Raw genomic sequence first — 27,170 nt, 5'->3', positions numbered from 1 at the left:
TGCCAGTATCTGGCACAATTTCTCTGGCGCGATCTCGTGTGCAACGGGTCTATTACTCGGATCAGTTTCCAGCATCTTGACGGTGGTATAGAATACAAAATTATGATTCTTTCTAGGTAAAGGTTGAGGGAAGCGTTAGGCATACATGGCAGGATCTGAAAAATACATATGGTTTGATATTTTGGTGTCCGTTTTTCTAACTTTTGCCTGCAACTACCAAAGAAATATGAAACGTCAATTCACTAAAACGTAGTAATTCTACTTTCGCTTTACTCGCCTGCAGAAAATGTCTTTTTTTTGGTGCTCAAAATATGGAACCAACAGGCATAGTTGCTTCTGGCATCAGACGCAATTCTGTTCGCTAACCCGAACTATTTTCCAGAAAACAACCGGATTCTGGGAAATAGTTGTTTACGGTCGAAAACACACGTTGAGATTAAACTCAAAATTGTTCAACGATGCTCAGAACTGGTTTTCTGAGATTCAGAACGTCATCGACTCGAACACGATTGTTGTGACTCGGACGGAGCAACTTTTGGGCAAATTCCGGGTTTGTCACTTGTTTGTCATCTGTCTTTCTGCTTTTTCAATACTCTTTGTCATTGCAGGACGTGGACCAAGAAAAAGATGTCGATCTCCTTTACAAAAAAAATCCCATTTTGCGGCAATCCGCCGAACCAATCAGATCACCCCTTCTTCCTCTTTTATACGAACAGGTTTGTGGTATTGATTCTGTGCGTGTGTGTGTTTGAGACTTGGGCTGTACATCATGATTCGAGTAGTCAAATCGAGTATTAATCCTTATGATAGGAATCATGTAGTCTGATGAAGTTTTTATGCTCCTTATCAATAGTCGTATCGCAACATAAGAAACATGGAGTAGAAATCTATGTATGTTAGTGGAAATGATATATCTGTCAACCCACTGTATTGTCACAAAGTGCAATGGAATAGGCATGGTTGAAAAATGCTAAATTATGTTTATGTGAAGCAGAACATTCTTTATATTCTTGGCTGTTGCTTTAGAGGCACATATTTGATCTTTCCACATCTTTCATGCTGTTTTCACATCATATTCGAAGCTTAATACTCGAATCACAAATGCACAGGATTGTGCCCAGCTCTAGTTCAGACTCAATATGTTATCAGGTTCCACACCGTGACGATCATTTCACTCTACGAGACGAAGCCATCCGTCTCTTCAGCTCCATCCTGCAGATGGAAACGGAGACGTATCAGAGCATTGAGGAGGAAGCGTTTGCGATACAGGTCTGATTGTGGCACATAGGTGACAGCTCCAAGTCATTGACGCAAGGATTGTATCCAAGTCACAAGGTTTTGAGTCACGGGACACTCTTACTTTTATAGTTTTACAACTTTGACAATGAGGGAATTATGGAAAATCTGCTTGAGTTCTGTAAAAAAGTTCAAGTACTTTGCTACTGACCTCTGATCCATATCATGTTGAAATTAATGATCTCAAGTTTCAGAAATGTGCCTTGAGCTAGAAGCATATCTTTCGAATATCGGCCGAATATATCGGTGAAGCTGCTTGTTACCGGTTTTATCAGAATTGGCTTAAAAATTCGATATCAGTCGGGGTGTAATTGCAACCCTATTAACTGCGACAATGATTTTCAGAATATAGTGCGATGCCTGCACCATCTGCCGACACTGCAGGACGAGTTCTATCTTCAACTGATAAAACAGACCGCAATCTACAAAGCGCCTCTCACCTCCGCCGAAGAACTGCAGTCCCAGCTGCATGTGACCTCGTGCCCGCATTACTGGCATCTGATAGCGTGCATGTGCTGCGCGTATCACCCCTCTCGAAAAGTGCTGCATTATCTCAAGTTTCAACTCGCAAGGTCAGCCGAGCTAAGCTGCACACCCCAGCCTGTCTAAAGTCTAAAACAGGAGTACTTGATTACGTAGTACAAGTCAAGAAAACCTAATTGAGTACTCGTAAAATTAAACGAAATACTTCTAATCTAGAGTACTCGGTAGCTTTTTCCTTCTATACTGTTTTTAAGAAAAACTGCTTACTTTTTACAATTAATGTAAAATGTAGTTTGGCATAAGTTTGCATCACTACGAGTGTAATCATCATAATAGCCACGTGAAATAGCTCGCGTATCACGCTATCTGAGCCTATTTTCGACCCTTCCACCTATTTGTGGCGCCCTTTGTCATTTTGCATTCATCGCCCAGATGTACCTTGTCATTTTGAAAGTGGCCGCTTTGGATTAAATGCTTAAAAGTATGCGGTCACTCGATCAAATTTGCCCACCTGACAACTTTTCAGGTCTCCATTTTCTGCTTCGACTTGAAGTAGTATTGACTCGCGACGTCTACCTGTTATTGAATAGAAATTTACGTTGTTACTTGTACTTGACTAGCAGCGTTGTGACCGAGTCACAAGTCAAATTTACTTTTATAGTTTTGACTTGAGTCAAGTCGAGTCATTTTCAATTTGACACAGAGCCAAGCCCGAGTTGAAGTCATGGAGCAACGGGCCGAGTCCGAGTCATGGTGTTGAGACTCGGGTCCGTTTCAAAGTCAGTGTTTATTGTTAACTATCGAGTTCAAATCCGGTTCAACTCACTTCTGTGCAACTCTCGGGTCATATCCAAGGCCTCATATTCATAATAAGCAAGCTCATTTTTCTCACTCCTAACATGTTCATTCAAATAGATGAAATCCAGTTTCCGGGTCTATTTTTCAAGTACCGGTCCTGATACACGAGACTTGAGTCAAGTCAACTAGAATGTCTCGAGTCGTATGACTTGTTATTTGCAATGACCCGAGTACAAGTCGAGTCAATACACAAATTGACTTAATTCAAGTCGAGTCAACGAAATATTGTGACGCGAGTCGAGTCAGGACACAAGTCGTTACAACCCTGTTGACTAGCAACGCTGACTATTTTGACCCCTTCCTGCCAGGGTCCAAGAGAAATATCCCGAGTCTCCTGCGGCTCAATACGCAAAGTATGCCATGGATGCTCTCAAGCAAACACGCCATCGAATGGAGGTACCTTCTGTGGAAGAGATTGTGGCTATTTTGGAATGCAGGAGCCTGGTCACGACCATCTACTGCTACGGGGGCGCCACCTGTGAGATTCAAATCAACTCGGCAACAACTGCTGGCGAGGTCAGGATCCATTCAACTAAACTAGTGGTTCTGGTTCTGGTCTGTGCCAAATATATTAGAATCTTATATCTCAATTCCAAAATGCTGGACGCTTAAAAGCCATTACTATACCAATAATGAAGAAATAAAACTCTGTCTGCAATTAAAACATATGACTTTCGCAGAAAACGAAAACATGACCATCGATATTGATTGGAAATCAGTGAGGATTCTGCCGTTCCCTTTCAGATACCTGTTCACAAATGCGAGGCCCCATCTTGTAAAGTGTCATCGTATTGTTCGGTCAACATTCAACAGCGTGATACCAATTGCTTAATTACAAATGAGCTTATCAAAATTGGCCTGAGATTTGCCATTTCAGATAGCCGAGTTTCGATTTTGAAGCCCAACCTCCCCTGACCCCTGACGTTCCGCCACAACAGTTTGATCACCGATGGGGCCTACTTACCCACAACCGCCAATGGCCAAGATTAGTGTGTCATCACACGACGAGTGTGTGTCTTGGCCTCGAGGAAACCCCTGATAATGGCTCACGGTATCAACAGTGTTCCACGGGATTCAGGTTAAGAACCACTGATTTTCAGGTTTGAAACATATTTTGCTGCGCGGTATCGTAATTGAAAATTCATAGAATTCATACTTAGGGTGTTCTTCACAATGTTATACCAAATTTGGAAAAGTTATATGGGAAAGCTACGAAGACTTTCAAACCACCTGGGTTCCATTCTAGCAGTACAATCTAGCGATATTTCGCAGTACAATAGAGGCTATAGCAAACAGCACAGTCAAAGTCCCAGTTCCGTCATAGGAAACCAAACAATCAACATCAAGTTTTTAACAGGACTTCGCGAGCTTCGCCTTGCGGACACTTCAATTAAACATAATATCAAATCCAAAAATATAATATAAACAACTCAGCATGGATTGAAGTCTCAAACATTGCATTTCCAGTTGCATACATTTGCCTGAATGTGGGGTTGATTTTGATCTTGTATATTCACCGATCCACAGCATTTGTTTTGAAGTTTTACCGGTCCGCCAGGTCAAAAAGGTCAAGAACCACCGAATGAAATGATATATTTCGAGTCGGAACAGATTTTTTTCCTGCAGGTTGTTAAAAAGCTTCTTCGTGGGATGGACCAGGAAGGCAACAAGAATACGTTCTCTCTTTTCGAACGCCGGGGGAACATCGATAAAGCGATTGAATCCAACGCCGTGGTGGCCGACGTCATCGCTAAATTTGAAAGGTACGCATGATTTCTGTGGTCACCGGTGAATTTGGCCTTGGATATGTAATATTTATGTAATGTAATATAATAACTATTACGAAAGCGAAGCATCAATATGGTGATAATATATTTGAAAATCAACGTGACTGTGAGCGTGAATTGTGATATACGACGCTTGGCGAATTCGGCATGCTGCAGAGTTATAACCAAGTCACGAGGTTCCGAGTCACAAATCAATTGACGTTTTCTAGTTGTGACTCGGGTCATTTTCAATTCGCCACTTGATCAAGTCCTAGTCTGAGAGCAACAGGTCGATTCCGAGTCATAGTTTAACCATTCAGTACCGAGTTAAAGTCATGTTGAACTCAGTTCTGATATTGAAGGCCCTGTATTCGTAATATACTGATTTTTTTCACTCTAAACATGTTTATTCAGACAGATAAAGGCAGTTTATGGGCCTATTTTTCAATTATTGCTTCAATTATTGACCGGACAGTGTCCACATTGGACACAATCTATAAGACTTATTCGAGTCCTGCACAATGACTCGAGTACGAGTCAAGTCAACACACAAATTGACTCGAGTGAAGTCCAGTCAACGAGAAATTGCGACTCAGTCATTACAAATCCGTCATGTTGAAATTGGTATTAAAAATGTATTGACTATTTTTATTATGAATGTGATGCATCAATATTGTATTAATGAATTCGAAAATCAATGTTAACTCAACTTGATTGATAATTGCGATATACGGCTTTTAGTGAATTTGGCATCTGGTAGGGTTAGGTTTAGGGGACGTGTCCCAAGTTGGTAGCCATTTCTGAGCCACAGCCATCTAAAATCGTTTTCCAGGTTGAACGGGTCAGCAAATTGCGACACATCGGAAAAGCAATGGATTCTGTACTTCAAACTGTATTGCGTGTTTAATCCGATGGAAGCAAAGGAGACTTCCATCGAATATCTCTTCCTGTTCGAGGAGGTAAGCCGCTCGTAGGCATAGCAAGAAATTTGCTTCAATAAATGTTACATTCCAGATTCACGAACAAGTTATCAATGGTCTTTATCCCTTGCATGATGATGTCACAAAGCAGCTGGCGGCGCTGCGAATTCAGTTCTTACGCGGAGATTATCAGAAAATTAATTGGGAGTGAGTCACTATCTCAGCTTTTTGATCCCCGATTCAAACATCCTGCTTATGCTGCTTTAGTCGGCATATCGAGGAATATTATCCGGTTTGCAAAATGCGTCAAGCGTACGATCTGCAGGAGAACGGAAAGCCGTCGGTATCTCCCCACAACACGATTTCCGATCGAAGAATGAGCGCTAGAGGCTCTCTCTCGCTGGGCTTCGCAGACGGACAAAATGTCACAAAAAAGAAGGTTGTCATTTTGGAAGCAGACTTGTACAAACAACCAATCTAGTTAGTTAACCAACTACTGGTCTTTGGAGTAGTAGTTTTAATTGCAGATTTTGAAAAGTGAATAGCTCTAGTTCTAGTTGAGCATTAAAAAAAAATTTGGTTGGAGAACAACAACAACAACAACTAGAAATTACGTGTCATTGTTTTGCGCCAATCGTGATACCAGTGTTCTATTGCATGATGTTCTTGCAGCCATTGCTAGCTCACAGTCATCACTACTAATAGTGGGGGTCGAAGGCCGTCCAATTTCAAACGTGTACTGATGTTCATGTGGAAAACTAATCCGATAAAGTAAAATGAATGAGTTGCTTCGGATTTGAATGGAGATAGTTACATTCCAGTTAGTTTCATGTTTTTAAAGATTGTGTATTCTAGTACTAGTTGAGAGTTCTGAAAAGCTAGTTCTAGAGCGAGTTGTGAGTTTTGCCTTGTGAGTCGTGGTTCTAGTCGCACATTTTGCAAATTCGGTGGTTTGTACAAGTCTTTGTTGATATGAATTAATTTGAAACAAGCTCACTCTCCCACTCGTTGGCAGTCATCCAATCTGCTCAACTCTCTCAAATGGAAATCAATCAAACGTATCAAGGAAGAAGGCGGAAATGACGAGATGAGCCAAACTCTGTTCCGAGAAGAACTTCAAGACGTCCAAGGAAACATTGCCGACCGTTGGCATAAACTCAAAGGAATGAGGCAATCCACTGCGGTTGTGAGTCTCTCGGCTTTGTTGCGCTGTGTCAAAGTAGTCAGGCTTGGTACTCAAGTAGAAGTAACTCCGTCAACTTACACTCAATTACAAGACTTGGAAATCCTTACGAGGCTATTTCTGCACGTATCAAATCTGGCTCGATTCCAACCGGTAAAAGTGATTGGTATTCAAAATTTTATATTTACATTTGAAATAATGATAGCCTATTTACGTGGATAGTTGCAGGGTTGTAACCAAGTCACAAGACGCCGAGTCACAAGTCAATCTTACTTTTATAGTTTTTACTCGAGAGTCAATTTCAATTCACCACCGAGTCCAAGCCAGCAAGCAGAGGGTCGAGTCGGAGTCATGGTATTATGACTCGAGTCCGAGTTCAAGTCATTGTTTGAAATTAAAGTCTTGTTAAACCCACTTTTTATAACTCTGATTGGTGATATCGAATGGTTTGCATTTATAATATACTAATATTCCTCACTTTTAGCAGGTTCTGGTCGTATTTTCAAGTACCAGAACAGTACCAATAGACGAAATCCCAATAGTGTGGTTACTTTTCTATTCTTCGTAATTACAATGAAATGTCGGTCTTGGCCGTCCCAGCCTTGAGTCATGCGCAATGACTCGAGTCCAAGTCGAGTGAATACTCATATATAGTCACGATTTTCTGATGACTCGAGACGAGTCATGGCTCAAGTCATTACAACCCTGGATAGATGTACATGTAATGTAATAATGAAAGAATCTGGTACCGTTAATACTATTTTTTTCAAATCCAAAATTTTGTACTGCTATAACTTTGCTTCTACTGGTTGAAATTGAACCAAGTTTGTTACGCATCGTTTTTCTAGACAGCTCAAAAATTTCATGGGGTTCAAAATAAAATCTGAAGCAAAAGTTTTTGGTGATTTCACAAGTCATTTTTGAACAGCCCTAATATGGACACATTGGACAGATCATGTGTTGTTGACATTTCTAAGACATGCCAAAAGTACTGCAAATAGAACATGAAAATCTGTACGGGAGTAAGTAGTTCCAAAATGCAGACTACAATGATGGGTTGAACACTTTTGGCTGTTAATCGGAGGTGGTCACTTTGAAAAATGCGGGGAATTAGAATTATAGCTACTCAGTTTATCTCAAGATTGATTGAAATCACCTATTAGCTATCAGCTCCGAATACGATACAATTATGCTGTATCAATTTTAGTAAAAGCAGAAATTAGGCTTGAATTGAACTGAGAGCATAGAAACATTTCAGGAATTAAATTATAGGCAATTTGCGTTAATTCGACCATTAGAAATATTGTATCGAGCCAAGTAGAGTAAGTCTGCATTGACTTGTTGCTATATCTCCTTAGAATTGTGTTGCTATAACTCCTTAGAATTGCGATATTTTATGATCATATTTCTGTTCAACAGGTGGAGTATGTGAATCTAGCTCGCACTTGGCCAGGATTCGGGTCGAAGCTATTTACGGTGACCAACAATGAGTCTCAGTTTGGGGTTTCTTCCCTCACAATTGGGGTTGCGAGCGACGGCATCAAAGTTTATAAACGTGGAAACCCAAGTGTCCAAGAACACTTCTCTTATTCTGGGTGAGCTTCCGCACAATGCTTCAATGAAACTGATACTTACATACAGCATGGAGGTAATGATTCAAGTAGTGACCCGAATCTGCAATTGCTTCATGACTCGACTCATTTTCTTGAATGCAGATATAATGACTCATCTCGATTCAATTTGCACATTGACATGACTTGAACTCAAGTCATTCCGCTGGACCAGACCAAGTTATATGATTCCAGACCAAGACAGGAATTATAGCACAAGTTACCAAATTATATTGATCTATATTTCAGGCCCACTGGTAGTTGAAAAATAGGGCCACAAACTGTTTGGTGAGGGAATTATCACAGGTCCATCATGAATGTGAGGCATTCAATATCACCCAAGCAAAGCTGTAATGAAGTGGGTTGAACAGTGTGACGGCAAACCAATGTTACTGCAAGCAAAATCTGAATTACTATTTCAGATAGAATTGTTCGCAGACAGACTTCTATCATGAAAATGGAAAATCATTTTTGTAATCGACACCGATACTAAATCTATTGAACCTTCAATACATTTCAAGTAGCCTTGATCATTAGCTGCAATTAGAATCATTTCCAATCAATGATCCATGAGCGAAAAAAAAAATTGGCAACAAGAATGGGATGCAGTAACCGCTGATGGTGAACAGGACTTGGTCACGATTCATTCACTGACTCGGCGGCGAATTCAAAATGACTCGAGTCAAATCTGACTCGGAATCGTATGACTTGATTACAACCCTAATGTACGGAGGGGATCATATGGCTCAGCGTGATTCAGCTCAAGACTGTCGTCTTGAAACTGACTGAATTCCATTTTTCAGAATGCTCTCATTCGGAGCAGCGAGCAACACTCAGCTACGAGTCGAGGTCGAGAATCGCGGTGAATTCATTTTTGTGACGGAGAATGTGTTGGAAATAATCAAATTAATGAATGCATTCCGAAAAGCCATGGTCCGAAGAAAAGCTAGATGAAAACCTCATCTCAACGTGGAACCAGAAACTGATTTTTACGTGTCACATTTAGAACCTATTATGCTATTTTATACCTATCATGTAGCCAGAACTTTGCTATGACTCACTGCACTTTTCAACGCCCTTCGTTCTTACAAGCCTTACCACAGATCAGGTCAAGATTCCCCTTGGGCCGGCTAAATAGATCACTTGAGTGATTCCATTACGAGTCGAGTAACATTGATTATATAAGGTGATACATTATGAGATACGCGGACAGTTGAAATAAGCACCTTTTTGGGACCACAAAGAATACAGTAGCAGTTCTCTACATCACATGAAAGAGAATTTAATACCATTCTGATCATGCCTATTTTCATTGCACTTTCTGAAAATGCTCCGTGTGGTAGCTTTTTTTCGCATGCTGCAATACGACCAACCGAGGTTTCCATCGTGAAAAATAGTATCAAAAACTGTATTATTTTTGACAATAAAATATTATTGGTGAGGATCGTATGATTCCAGTACCGGCACTCGAACAAAATCAACTCTCACTACCACTCTATTCGTCAGCATTGTGCCCAGCCCTGAGACAATAGCGATTATTTTCCATTCTGTAAGCTCTTCCAACAAAGACCCAAGACGATTTCTTACATACTCGACTGACGTTGACTGTATCTAAGCAGTCTTGTTACATTCTGTATTGTTTGTTCTATTTTCGAACACCAATAAATCAGCAGATCAATTAATGTCTTTATATGATTTGAACAACAAATAAAGTCAGGGCTAACTACTACTGCAGGTTCCGAAGTAGGCATATGCCGTTCATTTTGGACTATTCCTTTATTTTACGGAATTCAGGCAGGCAGTTCAAGAACATGGACATCATCGATTCATCAGTCAGTATTGGACAGTAGGGTTGGTTTAAAATAATTTTTTTTTGCAAATTCAACTTGCTTAGTGAACACACCAAATTTGGGTCAATTCCGACTAGTGGAAGCCATGCAATCTTACATTGAAATTCCGACCATTTTTTTAATTAAAAACCATCACTCCTTTCAGACATGCGTGGAACACAATATTTAGTCATACCATAGCGTCGAAATTTGCCACCCTATTTGAAAAAAAATGGTTAAATTTCAATTTAAGACTGCACGGCTTCTACCAGTCAGAATCGACCCAAAATTGGTGAGTAGTGTTTTTATCGGCAACATCACGGTTTGGTCAAGCAAGTTGAATTTGAAAAAAAAGTTATCTATGAACAACCCTATTGTACAGTCTTGATTAACCAGATTCCAACTGACCGTCACAGAACTGCGGAGGCATAATTCAACCAGAAAAATTCAAACCGTATTCAGAAACCTGGAATGATAAAATTTCCAAATCAAGTAAACAGAATCGTGACATGTTTACCAGGAATTTATATCATAAAAAGTTATCGGGATCGAAATCGGGGTCATCGTCCAAATCTAGGTCTTCAAATAAACTTTCATCAATTGTCACGCCCGGTTTCTCCCCTTCTAATATTTCTTCCTGTTGCAAAGATTTGTCCGAAAGAAAAAGCTCTCTCCCAGTCATTTTTATTTTTTCCGACGTCTTTTCTTTTTGCAGCTGCAGCTCCTTCATTTCTTCATCAAATTTCAATTTCCAGATGAGAAACGATTCAACCGTGACCGGGGTGCCATGAAATTTCTTCTCTTCCTCTTGTTGTAGCTCTCTTTCTTTTCTGGCTCTCTCTTGTTCATCTCTCATCTTGAGTTCGTCTTTGATGCTATTCAAGAAGTCCTGGACTGCTGAAGCAATGGTGAAAATCATGGCCATTCCGAGATTATTATTAATTTCAGAATCTATGATGCAACCCAGTTTTTGCTCATCAATGTCATCGCAATCCAGTATTTGATAAAGAGGAGCTTCTTCTGGGTACTTTGGAGTAAATGTAAATGCGACACAGACCGATAAACAATCCTCGCCTTCAGCCTCTCCAGAAATCTCGATTTGGAAGTGAGGTGGATCTTTCGACAAGGTTATGAACGAATCATAATAAATTGATTCCAAGGCTTCCATTTCCGTGGCCTGTTCCTCACAGTAATCCATGATCGCCTATAGCAACCATGCGCTATAGATATTCTTGGAAAGGGAAAGTGAATATATTAATAGTCTACTGTCTATGCCAGGGGTGGCCAACCTGCGGCCTCAAGAGATTTGTGCGGCCGTGGACCCGTAATTCAATTAGTAGGCTATGTGTTGGCAACCGTCGACATGCAATTTGAATTGACGCACAATTTTTTGAGAGATTTTAATTAATCTTGAAAGTTCCTTGGCGCTGTGCGCGATTCCATGTGTGGGGCCATAGCAGTGTTGGGATCAAGTCACTACCTTCGAGTCACGAGTCATTGCACATTTTGACTCGAGTAAAGTCAAGTCATTCGATTTTGAAAGTTGACTCGAGTCAAGTCACAATTCAAGTCAAGTTGCCTTTTCGATGTATGAGGCATTTGCTGACGTTACGTCATTGCATTTTGCTAGCTGTCTGAAATACAGATTGAGTGGTCATCGATTCTGAACCGATGAACGAATATAGAGTTAAAGGCACTGCATCGCTCACATTGAACTGCGCGAGTAATTGCATAGCCTCAGTTTATAGTTAGTCTACCATCCAAAATAGAGCATAGATAAACGAATTGATAACATGCAATATTATTTACACCTATTGATATAGGACGCTGTAAAACCCGCAAAACCTGTAAAACTAGCAGGGTTTTGCGGGTGATAAAGCGAATTTTTGCGGGTGAATAGCAGGGTTTTGTGGTTGACTAGGAGGGTTTTGCGGGTGGCCCTACTGGAATCTCGGTACGTTTTGCCTGATATATCAGGTGGGCAGCGATGATTCTCCAAGTTGAAGTAATGTAATAAAAAATAATAATAAAATAAAACATTGTGTGAGCACACTCTGCACAGGTCACCGATTCCACACAGGGCGGGTGGCAAAATGGATTTTGCGGTTTACTAGCAGGGTTTTGCGGGTGATAAAGCGGGTTTTGCGGGTGAATAGCAGGGTTTTGCGGGTGACAAAGCGGGTTTTGCGGGTGACAAAGTGGGTTTTGAGGGTGAATAGCAGGGATTTGCGGGTTATGAAGCAGGTTTTGCGGGTGAATAGCAGGGTTTTGCGGGTGACAAAGTGGGTTTTGCGGGTGACACAGCGGGTTGCAGGTGAATAGCAGGGTGTTGCAGGTGACAAAGTGGGTTTTGCGGGTGACAAAGCGCATGTAACCAGCAAGTGTTTCCCATGAACACGATCAAATTTTATAAACGTCAAAATAAATTGTTTTTTGCCTGTGGAGAGACGGATATTAGGGTTGGATGTGGGTTAGGCATATCAGGGTTGCATGTCGCGACTGACCTTATTTTGCATGTGACTGACCTTATTTTGCATGTCATCGCACCAACCCTCCTCGGCTCAGTCAAACGCACCATCAAAGAATGATTGGTCGCTCTCATCCATGGGTTACACCAGCGGTTCGCGAACAATCCGAAAATATGCAAGATCCAGTGATTTATATCGACACCGATTACTCGATGACTTGAAATTGACTCGTGAATTTTGCTCCGAGTCACAAGTCAATCCACATTTCTGATACGCCAAGTCAAGTCATTTTAGCTATATGTGACTCGAGTCAAGTCAAGTCATACGAAAAAGGTGATTCGAGTCATCCCAACACTGGGCAACAGTAGGGCCCTTTTCAATCAGACCCTCAAGTACAGACTGGAACACTACAGTCATTAAAATGATGCCCCCCATATAGAAATACCAACTTGGAATCGTGTCCTCCTCACTATACTAACAATCGAAGATACGTCACCAACATAATTTATAACTAGCCCTAAATTTTTGAAAACAAAACTTCATCAACTCTACCAGACCAGTGAATCTTATCACATGGGCCGACTCTGAGAAAAGCGTATGTTTGACAGTATTAGGTTAAACTACTGAATGATGAAATTCATAAGTGAATCTGAAAAATCTTTCGTGCCTCTCGCGACTATCAACATGACCAATGAATAGTACAGATTCGAATAACGAAGGAAAATATACCACCGTGATTCTATTAGAAAAAGTACGCCATATGGGAAACACTGATTATTACGATGGGAGCATTATATATTTCAGATTAGAAAATTTTCGAATATTATGAAAAGCGGTTGCCAGATAATTTTAACCTGCATTTATGTCGTGTTTAATACATTATAGCCAGAGTTGAATGGCTTTGTATCCTTTGACGAATACTAGGTATCCTAAACAACATATTAAAAGCCGTTTCAAACTTCGGAAGATGCTTGGAGCTGAGGCACCAACGAAATATATCGCGGGGGACATAGCGTAGTGGTGACGATAAACGCCTACCAATCTGGGGACCCGTCGGAGGTTTATCTGGGCCCCTCTTCCCCGCTGTCACCGTTATTACGGCGAAAAAAAGCCTCGACGAAAGAAGTCACTCACAAGGAATGCGCAACAACTAGTAGAATGCGCCACGACTTAAAAAAAAAGATCAACATCAAAGAGAACTGTGACATCGGGGACTCTAGGCCGAGGTGGATGTGAAATTAAAAGGATCACAACCGCGTGTCGTTCGACATCCTCCTATCTGTTCATTACATGGCATTGTGTCTTATCGCATTGTACATTGTGTGTGGTTGTTCAGTTGAAAAATATAAGTCAATGATTATATATATAGCCGCATATAACGTCGGAAATTCCCCAATGCACGAATTCAGATTTGTCGGACTTGATGTCGTTTTTAACATATCACAGTCGAAGAAAGAAGAACTTCTTACCTTGCTATGAATAGAAATGGACTTAAATATCACTTACAAAGTCATATTAATCTTTGGAAACCTTTCCGTAGATGAGAAATATCAAGATATATGTAGCTGCAAATTATATCTGAAATTGCTGAGTACCCGAATCCAGATGTGGTAGGGGGAACTTTTCACCCTTATATGAATAGAAGCGGTCCCTAATAAAATTTAAAAATCACTTTCAAATTTCGGAACCATCTTGGAGATCAGAACCATCGAAATATATCCAGGCGCAAGTTATGTCGGATATTGCGCCTAATATACGCGAACTGACATGTGATGTCGTTTTTCACCTATAATAGCATTGGTAGGAAGAACTTTTTACCCATATATGAATAGAAGGGGTCCCGAAGAACATTTATAAATCAGTTTCATCCTTCGGAACCTGCGTGGAGACGAGAACCATCGAAATATATCCAAGCGTAAATTATGTAGGTAATTGCCTGATACGGGAATTCAGATGTGCCACACGCGATGGCGATTTTCACCTTTAATAGAACTGGAAGGAAGAACTTTTTCCCCATATATGAATAGAAGCAGTTCCGAAGAACATTTAAAAATCAGTTTCATCCTTCGGAACCTGCGTGGAGACGGGAACCATCGAAATATATCCAAGCGTAAATTATGTAGGTAATTGCCTCATACGGGAATTCAGATGTGCCACACGCGATGGTGATTTTCACCTTTAATAGAACTGGAAGGAAGAACTTTTTCCCCATATATGAATAGAAGGGGTCCCAAAGAACATTTAAAAATCAGTTTCATCCTTCGGAACCTGCGTGGAGACGAGAACCATCGAAATATATCCAAGCGTAAATTATGTAGGTAATTGCCTCATACGGGAATTCAGATGTGCCGCACGCGATGGTGATTTTCACCTTTAATAGAACTGGAAGGAAGAACTTTTTCCCCATATATGAATAGAAGGGGTCCCAAAGAACATTTATAAATCAGTTTCATCCTTCGGAACCTGCGTGGAGACGAGAACCATCGAAATATATCCAAGCGTAAATTATGTAGGTAATTGCCTAATACGGGAATTCAGATGTGCCACACGCGATGGCGATTTTCACCTCTAATAGAACTGGAAGGAATAACTTTTTCCCCATATATGAATAGAAGGGCTCCCGAAGAACCTTTAAGAATCAGTTTCATCCTTCGGAACCTGCGTGGAGACGAGAACCATCGAAATATATCCAAGCGTAAATTATGTAGGTAATTGCCTAATACGGGAATTCAGATGTGCCACACGCGATGGCGATTTTCACCTTTAATAGAACTGGAAGGAATAACTTTTTCCCCATATATGAATAGAAGGGCTCCCGAAGAACCTTTAAGAATCAGTTTCATCCTTCGGAACCTGCGTGGAGACGAGAACCATCGAAATATATCCAAGCGTAAATTATGTAGGTAATTGCCTAATACGGGAATTCAGATGTGCCACACGCGATGGCGATTTTCACCTTTAATAGAATTGGTAGGAAGAACGTTTTCGCCATATATAAATAAAAGGGGTGGTAAAGAACATTTAAAAACAGTTTCAAACTTCGCAACCTTTCCGGAGGACCACTCCCCATTTATAGATCGCGAGGTAGTATACTAAGTCTAAAACTGGTTTCAGACGTCGGACCTCATTTCTGGATCTGGTAACTGTCAGCAATCATCTTGATAACGTCCGTGGTGCACAAGGCCGGAAACGGCGGCACGCGACACTTAAAACTCCTCATTAATAATAATAATAATAATAATATTAATTCTCAGCAATCATCATACATATCGATACAGCAGGTATAAGTCACCAGTTAAAGATGCAACGAATTTAATATGTGCATTGTAGCAAAAGAAACATGAATTATTTTTAAAATCCTCATGAGATTTCCAGTCGTCACCCATGGCTGACAAATAGGACAGAATATATTCCCATTAACTGTGTCCCTTGCGCATGTCGCGTGATATTTCCGGTTGCATCCTTGGCACATCTCCTGTCAAACATTTTATGATATATAGAAATGGTCATTGTATCGCAGAGGTATATTTCAGATATATTGATGATATGTTTTTAATTAATATTGTCATGATTGGAGTAAATAATGGAAGACTCATACCCAGGATGAATCAAGCGTTGATGCGTCAGCACAAAAGCTGCAGATATCGGCGATCGGATCTTAATGTGGAATGCATAAGATTCGTTAGCATAGATATATTACTCGCAAAACAAAACAAGAAAATATGACCCTGTAACAATCGAAGAAACCGATTAACTACGTATGATGTTGATCGATATAGAACTACTGTTTCCATCGATCTAATTCGATATAGATGTCCTTACCTGATTCGTCTAATATTTGCCTTGCGATTTCGTGCCGAAATCTCCGAAGGTCAGTCTCTTCATTCGGAATACTTGCCAATGATAAAGCTGTGCTTCCCAAAACTTGTTCTGCAAACTTTTGAAAATCTGATCTATGACGGGAGTAGTAGGATGGGCTGGCTTTGTTACCGCCCCTCAGGCTATTTAGAATGTAAACACTCTCATAATATAATTAACGTCGGACTATGCCCGGTCCATGCTTCCGAGAAATTAATAACATTCATTATACGTTAGATGATACTTTCGTTAGATATTCTATTATGTTTATTTAGCACTAATATTCTAATATGTGTATTTAGGACTAATTGGACTACTTCGAAAACGCGTATAGAGCTGTTTTTGGGAATAGGAATTCTCGCTTATTCTTATGTGAATTTAGAACTTTGTATTTTCGCGGATCAATAATTAATTAATTTTCATTTATTTCGAAAAAAGAGCGTAATATATCAGACACTCTGTAAATATTGAGAAATGGCATCATCACTAATTAATTTATATTCATTTATTTCGAAAAAAGAGCAAAGTGTATCAGTAATAGCGTTAACGTCACAAACGCATCCAGCACAACCAGATGGCGTGAAACAACGCTTTCGCTCGATTCTTGTAGTCACCACATTTCATACGATTCAGTCCTTTTCATGTCACTAGAATAAGGGTAATTAGTCGCGCAATTTATATAGCCAAACGCATTAACTTTACTGCATCTGAAGTAGAATCAGTGTCGTTATTTGTTATAAGCCGAGAAATGTACCTTCGCGCCATTTTTACAGGCGGTCTTACACACTTTGCTGCGTCTGAAGTAAAATTTCAGCGTCGCTGTTTGCTATAAGCCGGGAAATTAGAGTCGCTGCTTCGCACCATTTTACAGGCAGTCTACCACACTTTGCTGCATCTGAGATTCATACTAATGCATGCATAATTTTTGCATGACGAGAATACGGGTAATACGGTCAATAAACGCCGGAGGCGAGTCATTTAAACCTTGTTGCTAGATAATACCGCTTTCGGCTTCAACAAAGTTGCCCTGCAACAAAAAATAGTAGCCCTAATGATCATGCAGAGGAAAGTTCAATTATACATCGAATTATTCGAATAGACTATCTACAATGTGTAGGTATGAAGTGAAATAGAACGGAGTTTACGCAAAAGTTGCTATTGATCATAGACCAAGCTTGCTTTCAGAGCTGGAAACTAAATGCATATGAAAATTTACCTAGGTTTTCCCCACACGCATCAAATGTAGGCCTACTCAAGTGTTTATGAGGTGGCGAATAGTTCGAAGGTTGTTGGCATGCAAGGACGTCACATAGAATTGTGGAGTTTTCTGTAAACTATAATCCAGTGATCTATTTTCAATCACTATATTTTTCAATAATCAAAACTAAGTACTGTTAGTATAGGCAAACCCTAGGAAAGTATCCTCTGATAAAAGCAGGAGTAATTTGTTATCCGTGAAATAAATAGATGGTGCGCAATATGAGCGGTGCTGCGATGACTGACAAATACTTTGAATTACCGTGTTAAACATTGAATTCCCACCTTGAAAGTTGGTACGCGGTTATAGGACATTATAACAATGCACCATACCAAATCCCATTACACATTTCATGATGGAACAACTTTAAAACTAACGCGGCTCTACATCGACATTTTGCGTACATCTGTTTTGCGGGGGCGTATAGTACGTACCCATAAATAGCCAACTTTAATAACGGAATTACCATGCTTAACATTGAATCCCAACTCTAAACTTGATACGTAGTTGTAGGACATTATGGCAATGCACCATGCTAGATTTCATCACACATCTAATGATGGAACACCTTTGAAACTATCGCAGTCGAATACCGACTTTTACGCATATCTGGTTTTCGTGAACATAGCATATACCCATACATAGTCAATTTTAATAACAGAATTAGTATGCTAAACATTAAATTCGAGATACTTTACGCAAAAAGTTGATATTCTGAAAATTTTATCAAGTGAATAGTTTAAAAACTCATACTTGAGCACTACGAAATGTACAAGTACTTTACCTTTACACGACGTTTTTCGTAAAATGAATACTAATTTTATTAAGAAAACTATGGGAATGAGGTATTAGAAAATACCAATTCGAGAGGTTCTCTACTAGATAGTGCATATAGCTTTATCCATCGCCTATACCTGATGCTGTCGGATAAGTTTATGAAACTGACACCTCTCATCCAGAGCAATGAAAAAAGTACATTCCAACATTTTATTATCACTAAATCTCTACTAAAGTACAGGAAGTGCAGATCTCCAACAAGTGAAAAAGTACGTATTAAAGGTATAGTTTGCCAGATAACTGAAAATAATAAATAAAATTAAAAAATTAAAAAGCGCGAAATATTACATTTTATCCCGGAACGCAACAAGAAAAATCGTATGAGTCTTGTAAAGTAAATAGAAAACTATGCCTGATAACTGAAAATAATAAAAAATAAAATTAAAAAGCGCGTAAATTACATTTTATCCCGGAACGCAACACGAAAAATCGTATGACTTTTTTAAAGTAGAAAGAAAACTACACTATTCCGATGCACTAAAGACTTTTACACTCCGGATTTTGTATAGTATATAATACTTTTACATTGCGGGGTATTCAGTAAACTTTAATCCAGTGATCCTCCGTCTATTTTCAATCACGCTCCTCTTATTAGTATAGGTTTCGAACCACACATCCAGTACGTTTTATGGGGATTAATATTTTTAGACTCAAATACATTTCCAATGTACCAAAGTCTTACAGTACATATTTTGTAGAGTAGTTAGAAAACTACCTTTTGAGTCGATAGCGAAGTACTTGTTCATTTTAGAGTACTCAAGTATTGGTTTGGCCTTGGGAGCAATATACTCAATCAAGTGATTATCTATTTACAGCGCACTAAAAATTTACTGATACTAAAATGTTAAAATGTACTTTTTCAATGCCCTCGATGAGCAGCGCCAGTTTCAACTATATCCTATCATGCATTTACGCGCTGCAGAATGACTTATCGCAACGAAAAATAGCAAAAATACATCAAGAATCTGCTAACTCTCACTGCGAAATATTTGACAAATGCGGCATATTTGGGCTTTTAAAAATTATTCATACTCATGATTCGAAATACTTTTAACTAACTTATGTTTTCGACATAAGATAAGCGTGAAGTGTACAAATTTCGATGTTGCGCAAATACCACAAACTTTGCTTGCTTTCAGATCCGGCACTAAATGCAAGACAGACTTTACGCAAAACTTGCTATTCTGAAAATTTTGTCAAGGTAATGGTTTAAAAACTTATACTTGAGCACTACGAAATGTACAAGTACTTTATCTTTACACGACGTTTTTTGTAAAATGAATACTAATTTTATTGAAAAAATAAAAAAATAAAAGAGCGAAAAATTACATTTTATCCCGGAACGCAACAATAAAAATCGTATGAATTTGTAAACTACTTGTTCATGACATGATAATAATTCTACTTGTACACTTTTTCCCATTTTATAACACTTTAATTAGTACTTAACAGTTTCAGTTTTAAATGAAATACGGAACATAAACTAATCGAAAAATTCGGTAACCAATTTCGCGTAGGCTATGCATACAAATGAGGAAAATTACATCAACGCGTGTTAAACTAGTTGTATCGAGATATCGAATGATTTTTTCCTTCATCAAAACAACTAGAATGTGTAACTACATTAAAAAACGTATCTAAAGGAGCTTCAGCGAACGATTGCCCCATATGGAAACCTTCTTTATACTTTTAATTTTTCAAATTTCTACAGCTACGTAAGGAAATTGTTAGGGTTACCCAGAATACATTGCAGGTCAAATTTGATTCGATTACGGGCATTATAGCGACAGAGATTTACGATAGTGTAAAATGACCTACCTTATGACATCAAATTTCGTCTTCTCTCCAAGTGGAAATATCATGTTCTATAATATTGTCCATACCGAACAAATATAAATTTGCCCGTGCTGTTGCTTTGCAAGAATACTTCGCTCACATAGTAACCAATTTCTGGTGGATTCCGAATCGATATAGACAGAAATGCGGAAAGTTACATTGGCATGTCTTAACTTCTACCAATATGTAGGCCTACCTACCTATAATCTTATCAGGCCGTAGCGCTCACGCAAAGCATTATCAAGTAAAGGAAAATCTCCTAATTCTCATCTAGATACATATTTATTATAACGGAATTACCATGCTTAACATTGAATCCCAACTCGAAACTTGATACGTAGTTGTAGGACATTATCGCAATGCACCATGCTAAATTTCATCACGCATCTAATGATGGAACACCTTTAAAACTAACGCAGTCGAATACCGACTTTTACGCATATCTGTTTTGCGTGAACATAGCATATACTTATACTTAGTCAATTTTAATAGCAGAATCACAATGCTAAACATTGAATTCCCACCTTGAAAGTTGATACGCGGTTACAGGACATTACAACAATGCACCATACCAGATTCCGTCGCACATTTCATGATGGAACAACTTTAAAACTAACGCGGCTCTACATCGACTTTTTGCGTACATATGTTTTGTGGGAGCGTATAATAACACGTACCCATACATAGTCAATTTTAATAACGGAAATACCATGCTTAACATTGAATCCCAACTCGAAACTTGATACGTAGTTGTAGGACATTATGGCAATGCACCATATCAAATTTCGTCACACATTTCATGATGTAACACCTTTAAAACTAACGCAGTTCTCTACAGACTTTTGCGTAAATCTGTTTTTCGGTAGCGTACCACGTACTAATACATAGTAAGCTTCAATAACGGAAGTACCATGCTAATAATCAAATCCCCACCCTGAAACTTGGTACGCATGCAGTTGTAGGACATAATGAAAATACACCATACCAAATTTCGTCAGACATTTCATGATGTAACACCTTTAAAACCAACGCAGTTCTATACCGACTTTTGACTAAATCTATTTGTCCGTAGCGTAGCACGTACCTATACAGTATACATAGTCAACTTTAATAACGAAATTACCATGTTGATAATCGACTCCCCACCTTGAAACTCGGTACGCAGTTGTAACACAATGCACCATGTCAAATTCGGTTACGCATTTCATGATTGAACAACTTTAAAACTAGCGCAGTTCGACACCGACTTTTGCGGGAGAGTAGCATGTACCTATGCATAATCAACTTTAATAACGAAATGACCATGCTAAACATTGAATGCGCAACTTGAAAATTGGTTCACAGGTGTAGGACATTATGACAATGGATCATATGAAATTTCATCACACATTTCATGATGGAACACCTTTAAAACTAACGCAGTTCTATACCGATTTCACGTGAATCTGTTTGCGCGAGCGTAGCACGTACCTATGCGTAGTCAACTTTAATGACGGAATCACAGATGTAATTAAGTTTCAACACTTTTACAATGATTCAACTTGCTTCCTATAACATCCCACTCGAAGCCCTCGTTATTAGGCTATGATCTCAGCCTGAGCTATGTCTTGAAGCCTACGGGAATCTGCAAATTGTTTCGATTTATTCTGTCAGTTTCAATTTAAGATAAGGGAACCCATTTCACTCAATGTATCGATGCCTACGGTACTCTACAAAATTTTCTGATTAATTCTCCCTATGTTAATTTATCATAAGAAAGATGATTTGAATCCTAAAGTACGAAATACTTGTTCGCTTGAGCTGAGCCGCAGCGCTTGGAGTGGAATTTTACGAGGTATGTGGACTCATTTTGAAGGGCTCTATGCCATAGGAGCATACTTTACGCTCCAATTCGACTCCCATACATTCCATATAGTTACTAACAGAACCATTGAGTACCAGCCTGGAAATTTCGCGTAGCACTAGATGGCATGTATACAATTTCATGACATCCGACAGTACGACGGAGACTATCAAAATATCGACAGAAGCCCTCTATTCTTTTCTGAAATAATCAAGGTTTTATCAGGACTTCCCTTCATATAAACTCCAGCAGAATCACTAATAACCTCTCAAGTTTACTCAATTTACTATAATTTGACATTCGAGTACTTAATCCCTATTTTCCGCAAGTATGATACAGGCTATCGCTCGATACTCAACGATTCGTAATTTTGCTGGAATACAAGTACAATTAGGGATTAAAAAGTAACTAATATAGGTGGTTATGTTTGTAGATTATTTACACTTCTATACTTAGCGGTTTTTCAGGAGAAACTACCTACTTTTAGGACTTTATATTTTAAAGTAGCTTGAGGTTACGTTTGTATCACTTTGACAAGTGCTATCATCAAAAACTGCTTTTGCTAAACTCTTACACATTCACTAAACTTCTACACTGAATCTTGTAAAGTAGAGAAGAGGAAAACTACTATCATAAGGTAAGTGAGAAGCACGCAAATTTTGATCGCATACAAATGCCACAAACCGCGCTAACTTTCAGAGTTGTTAAGTATAGAAGTACTCGTACTTCTTGAGAATACCCAAGTAGGTTTTTTGCCTACATGCACCAAATACTCTCAAGTCCTTATTGGAGTACATCAACTTCATGATAGCTACAGTATAAAACAGAAATAGACCTAGAGTACTAACGTTTTACTTACTCGGAAATGACTGCTTCTACCTTATTTTAAAGGATTCCTCGCTCGGAGCGAAATTTTATGGGGTTTTGGATAATATCCAAGATGTAGGCTCACTTTGAAGGGTACTTCGTAAAACTTAAATATTGCGCAGTGAGAGTTCGCAAATTCTCGAAGTATTTTTGTTATTTTTATTGCGATAAGTCATTCTGCGGCGCGAAAATGCGTCGTCGGATATAGAGGAAACTAGCAGCGCTCATCAAGACCACTGAAAACAGTACATTTCAACATTTAGTAGCAGTAAATTTCTAGTAAAGTACAAGAAGTGATGATTTCCGAGCGAGTTAAAAAGTAAGTATTGAAGGTATAGTTCGCTCGAAAACCGTAAAACTCTGAAATAGAAGTAGATGCAGTGTAAATAGTTAATCACTTCATTCAGTATAGCGCAATCAGGCCAAACCTATACTTGAGTACTCCAAAGTGTACAAGTACTTCGCTATGTACTCCCTCCACGTAAAAAGTGACTAGAGTTTAGAGTACTTTATCGGTACTTGACAGTTTCAGTTTTAGATAAAATTCAGTAAGACTTTAAATTTTAAAGTAGTTTGAGCTTACGTTTGTATCACCTTGACAAGTAACATTATCAGACATGAAAATGATATTATAACCTAATACAGAAGTTAACACACGTCAATGTGCTTCGGAATTCACGAGAAATTGCTTACTAAGATAAGTATATTCTTGTATACACAATAGTGGAGAGAATCTTTAAAATGTAGTAAGCAGGCCGATGGGTATTCGTTGAGTTGTATAAGCATAAAAAAACATTCCCGCGCGCGTCTTAGTATTAGGTGGTGGTGGGTTAGGAAGTGTTAGGTTTAGGAGCGCGCGGGAATGTTTTTTTATGCTTATACAACTCAACGAATACCCATCGGCCTGCTTACTACATTTTAAAGATTCTCTCCACTATTGTGTATACAAGAATATACTTATCTTAGTAAGCAATTTCTCGTGAATTCCGAAGCACATTGACGTGTGTTAACTTCTGTATTAGGTTATAATATCATTTTCATGTCTGATAATGTTACTTGTCAAGGTGATACAAACGTAAGCTCAAACTACTTTAAAATTTAAAGTCTTACTGAATTTTATCTAAAACTGAAACTGTCAAGTACCGATAAAGTACTCTAAACTCTAGTCACTTTTTACGTGGAGGGAGTACATAGCGAAGTACTTGTACACTTTGGAGTACTCAAGTATAGGTTTGGCCTGATTGCGCTATACTGAATGAAGTGATTAACTATTTACACTGCATCTACTTCTATTTCAGAGTTTTACGGTTTTCGAGCGAACTATACCTTCAATACTTACTTTTTAACTCGCTCGGAAATCATCACTTCTTGTACTTTACTAGAAATTTACTGCTACTAAATGTTGAAATGTACTGTTTTCAGTGGTCTTGATGAGCGCTGCTAGTTTCCTCTATATCCGACGACGCATTTTCGCGCCGCAGAATGACTTATCGCAATAAAAATAACAAAAATACTTCGAGAATTTGCGAACTCTCACTGCGCAATATTTAAGTTTTACGAAGTACCCTTCAAAGTGAGCCTACATCTTGGATATTATCCAAAACCCCATAAAATTTCGCTCCGAGCGAGGAATCCTTTAAAATAAGGTAGAAGCAGTCATTTCCGAGTAAGTAAAACGTTAGTACTCTAGGTCTATTTCTGTTTTATACTGTAGCTATCATGAAGTTGATGTACTCCAATAAGGACTTGAGAGTATTTGGTGCATGTAGGCAAAAAACCTACTTGGGTATTCTCAAGAAGTACGAGTACTTCTATACTTAACAACTCTGAAAGTTAGCGCGGTTTGTGGCATTTGTATGCGATCAAAATTTGCGTGCTTCTCACTTACCTTATGATAGTAGTTTTCCTCTTCTCTACTTTACAAGATTCAGTGTAGAAGTTTAGTGAATGTGTAAGAGTTTAGCAAAAGCAGTTTTTGATGATAGCACTTGTCAAAGTGATACAAACGTAACCTCAAGCTACTTTAAAATATAAAGTCCTAAAAGTAGGTAGTTTCTCCTGAAAAACCGCTAAGTATAGAAGTGTAAATAATCTACAAACATAACCACCTATATTAGTTACTTTTTAATCCCTAATTGTACTTGTATTCCAGCAAAATTACGAATCGTTGAGTATCGAGCGATAGCCTGTATCATACTTGCGGAAAATAGGGATTAAGTACTCGAATGTCAAATTATAGTAAATTGAGTAAACTTGAGAGGTTATTAGTGATTCTGCTGGAGTTTATATGAAGGGAAGTCCTGATAAAACCTTGATTATTTCAGAAAAGAATAGAGGGCTTCTGTCGATATTTTGATAGTCTCCGTCGTACTGTCGGATGTCATGAAATTGTATACATGCCATCTAGTGCTACGCGAAATTTCCAGGCTGGTACTCAATGGTTCTGTTAGTAACTATATGGAATGTATGGGAGTCGAATTGGAGCGTAAAGTATGCTCCTATGGCATAGAGCCCTTCAAAATGAGTCCACATACCTCGTAAAATTCCACTCCAAGCGCTGCGGCTCAGCTCAAGCGAACAAGTATTTCGTACTTTAGGATTCAAATCATCTTTCTTATGATAAATTAACATAGGGAGAATTAATCAGAAAATTTTGTAGAGTACCGTAGGCATCGATACATTGAGTGAAATGGGTTCCCTTATCTTAAATTGAAACTGACAGAATAAATCGAAACAATTTGCAGATTCCCGTAGGCTTCAAGACATAGCTCAGGCTGAGATCATAGCCTAATAACGAGGGCTTCGAGTGGGATGTTATAGGAAGCAAGTTGAATCATTGTAAAAGTGTTGAAACTTAATTACATCTGTGATTCCGTCATTAAAGTTGACTACGCATAGGTACGTGCTACGCTCGCGCAAACAGATTCACGTGAAATCGGTATAGAACTGCGTTAGTTTTAAAGGTGTTCCATCATGAAATGTGTGATGAAATTTCATATGATCCATTGTCATAATGTCCTACACCTGTGAACCAATTTTCAAGTTGCGCATTCAATGTTTAGCATGGTCATTTCGTTATTAAAGTTGATTATGCATAGGTACATGCTACTCTCCCGCAAAAGTCGGTGTCGAACTGCGCTAGTTTTAAAGTTGTTCAATCATGAAATGCGTAACCGAATTTGACATGGTGCATTGTGTTACAACTGCGTACCGAGTTTCAAGGTGGGGAGTCGATTATCAACATGGTAATTTCGTTATTAAAGTTGACTATGTATACTGTATAGGTACGTGCTACGCTACGGACAAATAGATTTAGTCAAAAGTCGGTATAGAACTGCGTTGGTTTTAAAGGTGTTACATCATGAAATGTCTGACGAAATTTGGTATGGTGTATTTTCATTATGTCCTACAACTGCATGCGTACCAAGTTTCAGGGTGGGGATTTGATTATTAGCATGGTACTTCCGTTATTGAAGCTTACTATGTATTAGTACGTGGTACGCTACCGAAAAACAGATTTACGCAAAAGTCTGTAGAGAACTGCGTTAGTTTTAAAGGTGTTACATCATGAAATGTGTGACGAAATTTGATATGGTGCATTGCCATAATGTCCTACAACTACGTATCAAGTTTCGAGTTGGGATTCAATGTTAAGCATGGTATTTCCGTTATTAAAATTGACTATGTATGGGTACGTGTTATTATACGCTCCCACAAAACATATGTACGCAAAAAGTCGATGTAGAGCCGCGTTAGTTTTAAAGTTGTTCCATCATGAAATGTGCGACGGAATCTGGTATGGTGCATTGTTGTAATGTCCTGTAACCGCGTATCAACTTTCAAGGTGGGAATTCAATGTTTAGCATTGTGATTCTGCTATTAAAATTGACTAAGTATAAGTATATGCTATGTTCACGCAAAACAGATATGCGTAAAAGTCGGTATTCGACTGCGTTAGTTTTAAAGGTGTTCCATCATTAGATGCGTGATGAAATTTAGCATGGTGCATTGCGATAATGTCCTACAACTACGTATCAAGTTTCGAGTTGGGATTCAATGTTAAGCATGGTAATTCCGTTATAATAAATATGTATCTAGATGAGAATTAGGAGATTTTCCTTTACTTGATAATGCTTTGCGTGAGCGCTACGGCCTGATAAGATTATAGGTAGGTAGGCCTACATATTGGTAGAAGTTAAGACATGCCAATGTAACTTTCCGCATTTCTGTCTATATCGATTCGGAATCCACCAGAAAT

At 38.8% G+C, this 27,170-nt stretch overlaps 2 protein-coding genes and 2 long non-coding RNA genes across 8 annotated transcripts in view; 1 reads left to right on the top strand and 3 right to left on the bottom strand.

The window, feature by feature from the left end:
* The window catches only part of LOC145443036 (unconventional myosin-X-like), a 46,120-nt gene extending 36,322 nt beyond the window's left edge, over positions 1 to 9,798 (top strand). For all 4 annotated transcript variants that reach the window (XM_080321016.1, XM_080321017.1, XM_080321018.1 and 1 more), the window contains 12 exons: positions 383 to 550; positions 609 to 716; positions 1,150 to 1,269; positions 1,642 to 1,868; positions 2,946 to 3,153; positions 4,264 to 4,400; positions 5,236 to 5,362; positions 5,418 to 5,530; positions 5,591 to 5,762; positions 6,339 to 6,509; positions 7,926 to 8,101; positions 8,920 to 9,798. In XM_080321016.1, coding sequence (XP_080177142.1) covers positions 383 to 550; positions 609 to 716; positions 1,150 to 1,269; positions 1,642 to 1,868; positions 2,946 to 3,153; positions 4,264 to 4,400; positions 5,236 to 5,362; positions 5,418 to 5,530; positions 5,591 to 5,762; positions 6,339 to 6,509; positions 7,926 to 8,101; positions 8,920 to 9,070 — 1,878 coding nt within the window. In that variant the 3' untranslated portion in view covers positions 9,071 to 9,798. The remainder of the gene's footprint in view (positions 1 to 382; positions 551 to 608; positions 717 to 1,149; positions 1,270 to 1,641; positions 1,869 to 2,945; positions 3,154 to 4,263; positions 4,401 to 5,235; positions 5,363 to 5,417; positions 5,531 to 5,590; positions 5,763 to 6,338; positions 6,510 to 7,925; positions 8,102 to 8,919) is intronic.
* On the bottom strand, positions 6 to 13,252 carry LOC145443039 (uncharacterized). Of its 2 annotated transcripts, XR_013916276.1 has the most exons (3): positions 12,471 to 13,161; positions 2,291 to 2,355; positions 6 to 1,908 (listed from the first exon to the last, which is right to left on the bottom strand). It is a non-coding gene; the product is annotated as an uncharacterized LOC145443039 (long non-coding RNA). The 2 variants fall into 2 exon arrangements; XR_013916275.1 differs by having other exon boundaries at positions 6 to 2,355; positions 12,471 to 13,252.
* Positions 9,738 to 11,771, bottom strand: LOC145443038 (RWD domain-containing protein 1-like). The gene has a single exon (XM_080321022.1). The coding sequence runs from the start codon at positions 11,141 to 11,143 to the stop codon at positions 10,475 to 10,477; it is 669 nt and encodes a 222-aa protein (XP_080177148.1). The 5' UTR covers positions 11,144 to 11,771; the 3' UTR covers positions 9,738 to 10,474.
* A 2,241-nt stretch (positions 13,253 to 15,493) lies between the features above and the next one.
* On the bottom strand, positions 15,494 to 17,172 carry LOC145443614 (uncharacterized). Its single transcript, XR_013916492.1, has 3 exons — positions 16,236 to 17,172; positions 16,012 to 16,070; positions 15,494 to 15,888 (listed from the first exon to the last, which is right to left on the bottom strand). It is a non-coding gene; the product is annotated as an uncharacterized LOC145443614 (long non-coding RNA).
* Positions 17,173 to 27,170: the final 9,998 nt, after the last annotated feature.

The sequence above is a fragment of the Botryllus schlosseri genome, chromosome 7 (assembly GCF_051294905.1).
Source record: "Botryllus schlosseri isolate E-star chromosome 7, Bs_hap1, whole genome shotgun sequence".
NCBI lineage: Eukaryota > Metazoa > Chordata > Ascidiacea > Stolidobranchia > Styelidae > Botryllus > Botryllus schlosseri.
The sequence above is the reverse complement of the archived record's forward strand: the minus strand, read 5'-3'. Positions and strand labels throughout refer to the sequence as shown.

Bases quoted from the DNA above. Each gene is read 5' to 3' on its own strand.
- LOC145443038 (XM_080321022.1), bottom strand. From the start codon at position 11,143: ATGGATTACTGTGAGGAACAGGCCACGGAAATGGAAGCCTTGGAATCA.